The following is a 12,433-nucleotide window of genomic DNA, read 5'->3' as shown; positions in this document are numbered from 1 at the left end:
AGCATTAAACAGGCATTTTGAATTTACTCCAATATTGGGGAGCTAACCGTATCCCCGCTCACAAAAGTTATTGTTTTTTTTCAAGAATGCAGAAAAGCTGTTCTCTGTAAGTACATTTTCAGCTCGTTAAATTGTGATTAAATCAGGTTTTACAATAAATTTGACGCAAAGGTACTGAATAGATGGCCCCGTCCGGCCTCCCTAGGTAATATTAGGTTAAGTTTCACCAAATATGGAGCCGTAATAATAATTATTTTTTTAAACCTCAATGTTCTCCCAAATAGATCCCTTTGGTCTGATCTAGAGACTCCTAAATCCATCCTGTCTTGTTCATATGATGAAATACTGACCTACTGAAATGGACTCGCGAATTTAGAGTGCTCATCCCACTATTTGAGACTTTAAGAAGAGGAAGAAAAAAAAACAATATTCACACAGGAAGCGCTCGATACCGAATGTATCTTGTTTACATGGACATGAAGAAGTTCCAACGTGGTAAACGTCCCAGTTATTCAAACAAAGGAAAACATGGCAAATTGGGCCTTGGATTTGTGAGAATTGTTATACATTTCCACAGGGCAGTGAGGAGCCAAGATAGTTCTATGAAGATACAGGGGAGGTCATACAAAGCGTAAAGGTGGAGGCTTCACAGCCCGTAGTACACCCAGAAGAGCCCGATGACCTGCTGATCACAGCGCAGGAAATAAGCCAGGCTAATAGGGGAATTGTTTTTAATAAAGCCCCCGGGCTACATAAAATCCCTGGCGATTTGTACCTGAGCAAGATAGGTATCTAGAGCTCATATTTTTCTGTAATTTTTACGGCCATAAGAAGTGCCTATCCCACCAACATGGGCAGGGGCCGAATCACCCCATCTTCAACCAGCACAAGCGCACGCCTCGCATGGCAGGAGGGGGCTTACGTGATTGCCTTGCGGGAGCGAGCAGCAAGGCATGATGATTGCGAACATATGGCGCCAACATATGGCGCCGCTCGCTCCCGCAAGGGAATCTCCAGATGTGCATGCGTTGCCTTTGGAAGCAATGTAACACATGCACGTTTTTGCCCTCATAGCTGTGCGGACGGCTAAAGGTCTTTCCTATGCAGCGCATGCGCGCTGCGTAGGTGAGACCTAAAAATGCCACCCTCATTCTTAACCCCTACCTTTGAGGGACCTGGCAAAAGTAGCAACATTAATTTTATGTTATATTCACTGGAATTTACCCCATTTCTGACACAGTTTAAAGTGGTTGTCAACTGCATCAGTTACCACAATCCACTCATTATATACTTAAATCTTGACTTTGTTGAGTCCAAAACTCTAGTTGTAAATGAAGAAATGTAATATACCCAGAACAAAGGGGTCAAATTCAAGTGGGAGAATGTCATCAAAGAACAATTTATGAACGCTGTAGTAGGAGGCAATCAGAATGCAATTGCTGTGGGCCCAGACGCAGAGAAAATCCTCAGGCTATTGATGTCTTTAAGTCTCTGTGTCATTCTGTGTCCTCTGTTAGTCGCCCACAAAGCCTATGTTAGTCGCCCACAAAGCCCCTTAGAGCAAATTGCTGCATGGATGGTTCAACCATGCCTGTATTGCTGCTCATAAACACCTTACATTAGCTTTAAATAAACAAACACAGCCCATGGTAGAAACAGCTACAGCCAGAAGGGCCTATAAGGAAATAAGTTACTAGAAAAGCCAGGATTAGAGCGAAAGCATAGAAGGACCTGGAAGTTGTGAAGCATTTAAAAGACTGTGCAGCCTTTTGGAAAATTGTTAATCTCCCTTTCTTTACAAATTATGAAAGCCCACAGATGGAGTCCCTTATTACAGCACCAACTTGGCTAGAACATTTTACCAAGATCTTTTATCCACTTTGCACTGACCTCGAGCAAGCTGAAACTTAAGAGCTAAAATATGATGTAGACACTGCTCGCTGTTTGAAGGATTCCATTGACTTCAAGGACTTTATTTGCACAATTAACAAGAGTCCTTCTGGAAAAGCATCTGGACCGGACGGAGTCTCTATGGACATATTCAAGGAAAATATAGCACTCTGGGCCCATCTAATTACAAACTTCATTAGAGCTGCAAATAGTAGGCCCATTTCCTTCATAATGGAGGGAGGCTATTGTTGTCCTCAGGGAACAGGAGCCTCCCAAGTTCATATCGCCCAACGTTACACTGGATAGTACCATTAAAATGTTATCATACTGCTAAGGGTTAAGGCAGTGACAAAGTAAAATAAGATTCTATCTGATGTTCAGTTTAGATTTTGCGAGCAATACCTACATTTATTTCTCATCATTGGAAAATATGTTAAGGCCAGGAGACTGGCTGTTCACATGACCATTATGGTCATTTTCACTGCCTTTGACACAGTACATTGCTCCAAACTGTGGGATACAATGGAGGGACTGGGCACTGAAAACACTCTGATTGACCTACTCTGCCGGATGCACTGGCATACTTTGGCCAAGATGTACTATGGTGCAAATTGCAAACTCGTTCTTAAATTGAATCCACTCTAGCAGTTCGCCAGGGCTGCGTCATGGCTCTTTTCCTATTTCTTATTTAAATCAATGGCCTAGCTAATACCTTGTGTGTGCCAGGGAAAGATATGCCTCAGCTGGATTATTGCTCATTGCTTATAAGTGCACAATGCAGTCTTTATTCCAAAAATGGCCAACGGTCTAGAAACCCTTTTAGGTTCCTTTCGCACCGCATGAATGATCTGTCGAAAGAAAAATCGGACGAAATCTTTTGTCATTAAATGCGAGCCTAAGCACACTAAAACGAAGGCATTCCACACTGCAGGGGTAGAGGTGGCCAAACGCAAGCCTTTACATAGATTCGCTTTGCACCCAGACTGGGCCATAAACCAGTGAGGGAGCTGATGCAAACTTATAGGAGCAAATGTGTTGTGATAGGGGCTTATGGGGTTGGGTTTGGGGATATGCAAACATGGAATGGTTGCAAAGTTTGGAAAACAGATTTTTTTTTTTTTTAACAAAGGCTCCTGTCTATTTCACAATCTTCCTCCACCTTTAGATGTAACACAGAGGTAAATCTTGGTATGTAGAGGACCTTACTAAATCAAGTCTCTTGTTTTTATGGTTGAGGGTTTGGAGGAATCCTGAAGCAGAGTTTACAAGATAAATAATTGTCGACTGTGTGGCTTTGGAAAATATGTCTGCAATTTCATGGCTATTTTTCATTAAACAAGCATTCACTATACAAGGGGTCCCTGAATTGTTTGCCAAAGCAGAGTGCATCGGAAATAACTCCCAGGATCTCCAGAAGCCTGTTTGCCTCTCTTCTGCTCCTACGCTGTATTTGTCATCACCAACATCCAGCACAGAATCCTCCCTGCCCGATTACATTTTAACACCATTCATTTTCTGTTGGAATTTCCGACAAAACAATCTTGATTTTTATTACTTCACAGGTGTCACTGTGATATTGTGTCGATACAAAGCACTGCTCATAGTAAAAAATTGCAAGTCCCAAAGCAAACATCAGACAATATAAAGAAGCTTTTGCTCAATGGCAGCAGTTAGACTGCGCTACGGCGTGCTCAGTTATACAAAATACTCAATGAACATGCAAAAGGGATAGGGAGTATCTGTTTGAACGCAAACGTTTTTCGATGCTGCAAGCAGGTTATTTTACTGCTTTTATATAAATGAAAGAGAGATTCTATCCCACTTTTAAAAAACGAGGATACATTTTAATTTTATCAACCTTTGTTTCTAATACTGTATTTATTAGTGAATTTGTACATCTTGACATTGTTGGATGTTGGACTGGATGTTTGGACTGACTGACATGAGTATAATTATGTAACTTTAATATTACGACAAGACGTAGATGTAAGACCCACTTTGGTATCCTTTGAAATTGTGGGTGTGCATGGTACGATTTTGGAAAAGGCACGTCTACTTTTTTTATTTTATGCTGCTAGCAAGGAACCACACTTGTAAAAAGGGGATATCTGTGGACATCAGAGTGGTTACATTCTGTTAAGACAGTTCATATATTGGATTTATCAAGACAAAAAAAAAAGTTTTTTGGTCCATTTTCGAGAGATTATTGGCTAATCCGTGCTGAGAAAGTTCAATGATTATTCCTTCCCTATGATTAGCGATTGAAGAGTATAGATAAACCACTTACGAGAAAGTCAAAGTTAGAGGTTCAATGGTTACACTGGAGGGCCTCGGTGTACGCTTTGAAATAAATAATTGAAGGCGATATGAGGAAAACAAAATATTTCACCTGAGCAAAAATCACCAATGAACTTTAAAAATGCCATTTCCTCTGCTGCAAATATCCACCACTGTCAGCCTTAGTTGATGTCCTAGTCCCATAGCATGGCCAAATATAGGGAGCTGTTCTAGAGCTAGCAGGCAACTTAACCTGGAGCTCAGTTGGCTCGTCCAGTAACGCTATGTAAGTGGAAGAACTAATATTACTCTATGCTTAAAAATAGAGTGGACACACACATAATCCCTTCAGTTTTACTCCTTTCATTGCTGATGTTTGATGTAATCAGATAAAGGTGGAGGATTATTTTATGACTGGTGGTTTAGTTTAATAAAATTAAGCAATCCGTTAAAAAGAAATTAGAAAGAACAAGGGGATTGAGTCACTCATCAAAAAGGTCGGATATGCTAAACAAGACATTGAGGTATACTCAGAAAAACATTAAAAAAATAATTACCACATGATCACAACAATATGGTATTTGTAATTTGCACAGAAAATACACTTACGAATATGTAAAGGCAGTAGTCCATCCAAGTTCAAATGCTTTTCTCATTAGAAATCCACCAAAAATTCTGTTAAATATGTTGCGTTCCTATAATTAAAATAAAAAAGTAGGTTTCTTAATATTAATTTATAATTATTTTTTTATTTGGATATCACAAGAAGCAAATAAGTTACTGAGCGGGTAAGGGCTGTTAAAACGTCATCTCACATCAACTGGTTATTTGCTTCAAGCTGTTTCATAAATATGCAATGGATCCATTCATGAAAATTACCTAATCTTTAACCTAGTTATTTACAAATCGCAGTTATTTTCTTAACCTGTTTGACAATTTCAATATCGACTAGGTTTATTAACCTCTATGCACAAGAGATAGAGTGATTTGGAGAATCATCTCTATCTAAAAACAAGCAGACCTTCAGCACCTCTGTACCCTGATGAATAATGCCCACAATTAACAGAACACAACAACTAGGATAACTCACCAAGTAAAGTTATGGGAGCCATCTTGGACTGAATCCTATATTATAACATAGGAGTGTGAAGTGCAGACAAATGGGTGTATACGATAGCCTCCCATTCAAAAGATCACAATAATACAACCCCTAAAAGTATGTGTCAAAATGAGATCCATTGGAAGCCGCGCCTCCCCTTACCGAGGTATCCAAAGACTAGGGTGGGAGGAGCACAGGCAGCGGGCAGCATATGTGTTTAATAGGGGGAAGGCCTCAACCTCAAAAGGTAAGTAGAACCTTATATCTGAGGCAAAGACAATCTGATGGTGCAGGGTCAGATTGGAATCACCCCTTTCATGGATCACCATCTGTTTAGTCTCGCTGGAATCTTGAAGGTTATTTTTTGTTATAGTTTTGCGTAGTGTGAACTAGGCCCAAAGTCACTGGAGCAATGTAAATGAGCACCAGTTACATTAGACAAGATCAAATTTATTTTTTAATTTGGGTATAGAGATTTAGTGATTTCCCCAGAACCACAGGATGTTGAGTTGACGCTGGGACTCGAACCTAGTTTCAAGGTCTGCAACTCTGACCACAGTGCAATTTTATGCAACCCTCTCCTCTCCCCCCACAAACCCTAATAGACACTGGGGATGAGGTCACAACACCTATGTGCTACGGAGGCCATTTCTCTAATTCAACCCCTCCCCAGCCCATTAGAGACTCAGGGCATTTACCTGGCATGGGAGGTGTCAAAAGCACATTGCTGCTGCTCAAGGGGAGGTGGAGGGGTAGGTGAGAATGTCCAATTAAACCTGCCCCCCTGAGAGACCCTTGCATACAACCCACCCTCCCTGCACCCGCCATGGCCTAAAAGTGATGGCCCGGCGGGGGATAACACTGCTTCTGGAAGGGCATGAGAAGCAGGGCACCAAGGTGAGAATGTCCCAAAAGCTAAAGCAACACCGGGCCCCCAGCCTCGATTTAAAGCACAGCAGGGGAGTGACCAAGATACTGGTACCCAATTAAAGTGGCGGGGACTGGGAAAGAAAGTCCATCTTGTGTGCCGGTTTACAGAGGCCTACAGAAAAAGGCCCACAGGTGACCCTGGGGTAAAGGCCCATCGACCAATGCCCGATTGTCCTCCTTCTCAATCCGAACCTGTGATGGTTACAGTGTGAGGTGGATCTGGTCAGTGAGAACATGCACACAACAAAATTGGTGCCATTTTCCGAGCAGGAGCAAAGGCAAACTAGCATGACAGATATGGAGGATTTCTGGAGCACTTTGAATAACATTTTAATGGAGGTGATAACTGACTTGGTATTGCAGCTCTGGGACAAATTGAACAAAATTTTAACTGACACCAAGGATATACTTAACAAAGTGGAGTGTTTGCTGAAAACTGTCTCCAAAACACCCCCTCCCCCAATCAAAAAACCTCCGGCAGCCTATAATATCTCTGAAAGGACACACAAGAAGTTGCCTGTAGAGAAAGGGTTACAGAATCAAGTGACCATCCCTAGTAAGATACCCCATGGTAACTCTATTCCCCATATGGGTAGCGTAGTTGGGGGAGCTGGAGGAAGGGGGGAGCAACATACCAAAGCAGGTTAGCCAGAGCATGCCGGGGCCAATCTTAACATTACAAACAGTGTAGGTCTGGCGATAATTGATTTACTGCCGGAGTGTTGCCCCTACACTGTGGTCTTGGTGGGGGTTAAAGGTCTGGGTACACACAATACGGAAACTACAGAAAATCTGATTAACAAGGTAGTGCATTGGCTAGGGACACACAGTAGGTTTAATCTTTCACATCACACTAACATTCTGATGGCAAGAAGGGTCGACTGGATCTGCCGTTCGAAAAAAACTTTCAGGGGTGATGCCGTGATTGTCTCTTTCAGATTTCCAGCATTGGTGCATAACATCTTGAGACACTGCTGAATTCCCTTTTTATGCCTCAGAGATCAATCCCCTACCTTTAGTTTTTTTCTATAGACCTACACCAGTCTTCTTAGCAAAGAATCCTGCCTATAGTCGAGAGGTGGGGGGGGGGGATCCTGTATTTGAGGGTCTAGTAACAACACCGAATGTTTATGCCCCTTTGTCAGATTTATACAATTTGGATTGACTTGATGAGGACACAACACAAAGTACAATGCAGATAATCCATATTGAACTGCAAAATCAAGACTTGATATCCAAGGAACACCATATGAATGATATTTTAGCTCAATGTGCGGATAGTATCATCCTTCCCTGCCAGATAGACACCCGGGGAGGAGAGACAGCTTCTGCCACTTTATATAATGATCATTGTGGGGGAAATATTAGCTTGATATCTTGGAATGTAGCAGGCCTAGCTTCCGAATTTGGAGATGAGAGATGGATTCATTTTATAACCTCATATAAGATCATACGCTTGCACAGATTTTAGCAGGTATGCAAAAGAGCCTATTCACTATCAACGCTAAAATTGACTTTTTGGCCTACAGAATGGACAGGATGTCAGAGCGTATTGACAAGCATGAAGAGCGAATATAAATGACAGAGAGGGAGTTGCGGACGTCGAAGAGGGGCAAACGGAAGCTGACACAGCACAGAAACAGATGGGGAAGATATTAACAACGCGCAACACTGCAGGACAAAGCGGTAGATTTAGAAGCTAGATCGAGACGCAGCAATATACGCGTAGTTAGGCTGCCAGAGACCACGTCGATTGGAAACATGGAGGTCTTCATAGAAAAGTTGCTTGTCACTCTGCTTGGCCGGGATACATTTTCGGATATGTTTATTGTAGAACGCGCTCATCGCTCTCTGGGGCCTAGACCACCACGGGGGCTTCACCTCGCCCGGTGATTGCGAAACTATTGAACTAGAGGGATAGAGACGCTGCCCTGAAGAAGGCCAGAGAGATGAAAGATCTGCAGTATGAGGGCTCATCCCCATCACTATTCCCTGATTTTACTATTAAAGTCCAGGAGGCAAGGAAGCAGTTTGTCCCAATTAAGCAGAAATTGAGAAAACTGGCATTAGACTACGCTATGCTCTACCCGGCCAGGCTTAGGATCACAATGAATGGCACCTCAAAAATATTTGTTGACCCGAAGTCACTACAAAAGGCTCCTAACGACTGTACTAAATTGGCATGACAAGATAACTTGAGTCAAGAACAACAGGATGCAGCAAGTGGTGATGTGGAAGAGTGAAGGCGCTGGGTTGGTGAGATTGACAGCGTGTGAATCATAGTAATGAGTATGTTCTTATTCTGTGGGATGGATACCGTGCAGTTACCCTGGTGTAATCCAGCATGCTGGAACTTGAACTATAATGGTGCCTGCACCCTGAGAAATTGAAAGTGACTCTATATATGTTTGGATCTACTGTACAAGGAATGGGAGCTGTGTTTTGATTATGTTACTTCATATGCTACAGTACGGCCTGCCCGGAAGGAATTTATTGCTCTTAATGGGTTGGGGACTGCATAGTAGATGTGGATGGCGAGTTTTCATTTCACAAAAGGTTTTAAGTATATGTTTGTATGATATCGGTAACATCCGCCCCTGAGTGTTATCCACTACCTGTTTTGTTTTTGTACACAATTTCTTATATGCTTTTCTACTTGTTATGGAATCGCTATGCAATATGGTGTGGGGAAGCTGGACTCGATCATGCCCTGTTGGGGTGGGCATGACGTGGGTGGGGGGGTTCTTGTTCGGTGATACAGTGCAGGAGGCAGATTATGTGCAAAATATGCTCTATGGATGAGGAAGCACCAGGGACGAAATTTGTGTTACTCTGGTTATAAGATGGTCCCTGAAGTGATCTTTACGCTAACCGTCAATGGAAAGTAGAAGTGACTACGTTGGACTACTCACCTGGAACATAAATAAGGAGGGTTGAATGACTACAGGAAGCTACGTAGGGTGATGGCGTACCTTACGAGGCATGGGATAGACATTGCACTGTTGCAGGTGGGTTGCAATATGTTAAAGAGTCGGTTTCTAAGTGGTCTCATACACTCGGCGAGCTTCACAACACATGCCAGGGGTGTCAGGGTGAACCCCAAGTTGGGTATCAAAATACAATTCCTTGAAACGGACGAAGCCGGCAGATATACAATTTCCAGGTGTACGGGAAAGGGGATCGACTGGCTGTTAGTTAATATCTATGGGCCTAATTATGACTGCCCACTGTTTTATCAGAACTTGCTGGGGCACATGAAGACTGGGGGGGCTTCGCCCATTCTATGGGGAGGGGATTTCAATTGCGTGATGGATCCTGCTCTGGACCACTCAGGCGGGCCCGCAAGGCACCCTTCTGCTGCAGTGAGGGTGGTTTGCGATATAGCCTTGCAGCTAGACTTATTGGATGTATGGTGGGAGAGATCTCCTAGGGCGGGGGGTTTCACCCGTTATTCCGCACCATACCAATTACACACTAGAATAGATTATTGGTTTGTATCAAGAAACCTAATGCAGCGAGTCCAGGACTGTAAGGTGCTCCCTCGCTCTCTCTAAGATCACTCTCCGATCCTGCTAAACAATTCACGTGGCGCTTCCCGCCGTTCTCACTAATGGATAGTGTTTTCCGTGCTGAGCTCGCTGAGGTAATTGAATCCTTATTTGATACTAACAAAGGATCTGTCCAGAGGTTTGCTACTGTTTGGGAAACATAGCTATGTCAAAGCATTCTGGGGTGTTACGCTATATCCGTCAACGCCTGAAGAATCTAGAGGAAAAGCTGGCTAAGCAGGAAACAGAAATAGTGGTGAATGATTGCCCTTCTGCAGCGGAAAGACTGAAAGATATGCTAATTGAATATCATGAGACTGTAGACAACGAAGTTAAGCATATGTGGAAATATGCAGTTGCATGCATGTATGGTGAACGTGACTGCCCAGGTGCTGTGCTGGCTACCCTGCTGTGAGGTAGAAGTGAGGCAGCAAGTGTGAATGAGATGCGAGCTGCGGACGGGGGCTTGCTGACTGACACCACTGAGGTTGCTAACAGGTTTAGCAAAAAAGTCTCCTCTGATGATGTGGCCATTATTGTCTATCTAGAACAGATTAAGATGGTCTGGCTGTGGAAATATGGATTTTTCTGGTCAGTTATGTCCCCTATCTTGGACCCCAACGGTTCTATGTACATGTTACAAGTACATGTATGTTCCCTCCAGTTCCAGCTATGAAGACGCAAATACATGTGCGTCCACCGTTAACATGTCCTCTTTAAGATCCGCCATGGATGGGCCGGATATTCCATTCCTAAGTACGAAAGGCCACCGCCTTTATATGGTTCACTTATGACATTTTACAGTCCAGGCAAGTAGGCCCTGATTCTGTCATCAAGCTTTTCTTGCTTTCTGTCTCTGAAGCTCCAGTCCGAGCCTGCATCTGTGACCATGAACTTTGTCTCATCCTCTGCGCGGCTCACGATGCCTGACATCAGCTTGCTGTCTGCCAAGAACTGTATTTCACCTTCGGAAATTATCTGCTCCGCTCCCTGCCCAATGCATTCCTGTCTAGTAGCTTAAGTAAACATTCTGCCAGCTACCGAGCAAAGGCCCGGCTTCTCTGTCTTCATGCAAGTAATTCATAGCCCTGTTACTATGGAAGACTCCTGCCCTCGCATCTAGTGTAGACACTTAGACGCTTGTACACGCACTAACATTCAGTATAGTCAGTATAGAATAAGATTCTACTCTGAGAGACCTCTCTTCTGGATAACACAGTTCTTTAAACATAGGATGTTAGATATGATTTGGGATTAGGTTGACTTGACCCTCCAGACTTCTGTCGCCACATGTCGAGCTAAATGTCAAGTCCCCTTCACCCCCTAGTTGCACGTCAATCACACGTCATGCTGCTGCGCGCGCATTTCTGTCAAGTATTTCTGCTGACATTGCGAAATTCTTTCATGTAACCACCCTCTTATGACATCACATCTGATGACGTTCTTTAAACACACCCAGTTACGCCTATCTTTGCCACGTATGAATATATTATCTCCACTATCAATTGTTACGCCTCTTGTATTTGCTTCACTGTAATGCTTATTGTATAAAAGTAATTGATTGTCAATAACGTATGTACTTCACTTCCTGAACCTTCGTGGTGATGGAACTTGGAGCAACCGATTATAATCGACCATTGGAATAAAGCCCATTCCGAACCTCTAATACCACGGATTCTGCCTCTTATTTACTGAGCTATTTTTATTATGTTTCTGTATCAAATTAAGTCCCGGTAATTAAATTATTTACCACATAAATGGCGCCCGAACAGGGACACTTTCTCATCTCACGCGCCGGCGGTGCGTTGCAGGCCCGGTCTCCTGCCACAGCTGGACGGACAACAACGCGTACCAGCAGGATTTCCTGTATCTCCCTCCGGTCAAGCGGGGGCGACTGAGGCTGCGATCAACACCCAGACGAGGCGGTGAGAAGTGCGAAGTATCCCGACCAGAGCCTAGCTGAGAGAGCAAGATCCGAGGTATACAGAGGCCCACCAGTTTCCGAAGTCCCAAGTCGAGTCCGGTTTCCGAAGCGTTCAAGTCGAGTCCAGTCCGGTTCAAGTTCAGTTCAGTTTCCGAGGCCTTCCGTTTCCGAGCTACCCGGTGAGTACCATTACTGGGGAGGCGTTCTGACGAGCACATAGGTTGTGCCGGTCAAGACGGATTTGGGTACACAAATCCGGTCTGCACTGTTTCAGCAGTGTAACTGTACTGTTTAGCAGTATATCTAGTATATCAAGTATATGAATTCAGAATAATTCAGTTAAAGTCGAGTATTATGTTTAGTGATTAAATTTTTCTTAAATCGTCATCATCATTGTTGCCTAGTTAAATGTTAAATGTTAAATGTTTTAAATACGTTCTGTATATTGTGGTATGAATGACTGTTCATTATTGTGATTACTGTATTAAGTTTGTTCAAGATCAAGTATCAGATCAGTTCTCAATATGCCGCTCTTTTCGAAACTAAGACAGATCACAACTAGAAAAGGGGTACTCGAAGAAGCTGTTCCCATTCCTCCTAGGGACACTCCAGGGTACTTTATGTATCATAAGCATGGCCTAGACGCTATATTATTTCTTGATTTATGGGTAGACTACACTAAGGAATTACCAGAAAGTCAGAGGTGGCCCGCAGCTGGGACCTGGGATGCAGAGTGCATCGTGAAAGTAGAGGAAGAATTATGGA

The 12,433-nt window shown here is 43.2% G+C and overlaps 1 protein-coding gene across 2 annotated transcripts in view; it reads right to left on the bottom strand.

Moving 5' to 3' along the window:
* ACOT9 (acyl-CoA thioesterase 9) overlaps positions 1 to 12,433 on the bottom strand; it is a 445,455-nt gene that overhangs the window by 157,154 nt on the left and 275,868 nt on the right. For both annotated transcript variants that reach the window (XM_085622470.1, XM_085622471.1), the window contains one exon: positions 4,777 to 4,862. In XM_085622470.1, coding sequence (XP_085478596.1) covers positions 4,777 to 4,862 — 86 coding nt within the window. The remainder of the gene's footprint in view (positions 1 to 4,776; positions 4,863 to 12,433) is intronic.

The sequence above is a fragment of the Triturus cristatus genome, chromosome 8, assembly GCF_964204655.1.
Source record: "Triturus cristatus chromosome 8, aTriCri1.1, whole genome shotgun sequence".
Taxonomy (NCBI): Eukaryota; Metazoa; Chordata; class Amphibia; order Caudata; family Salamandridae; genus Triturus; species Triturus cristatus.
The sequence above is the reverse complement of the archived record's forward strand: the minus strand, read 5'-3'. Positions and strand labels throughout refer to the sequence as shown.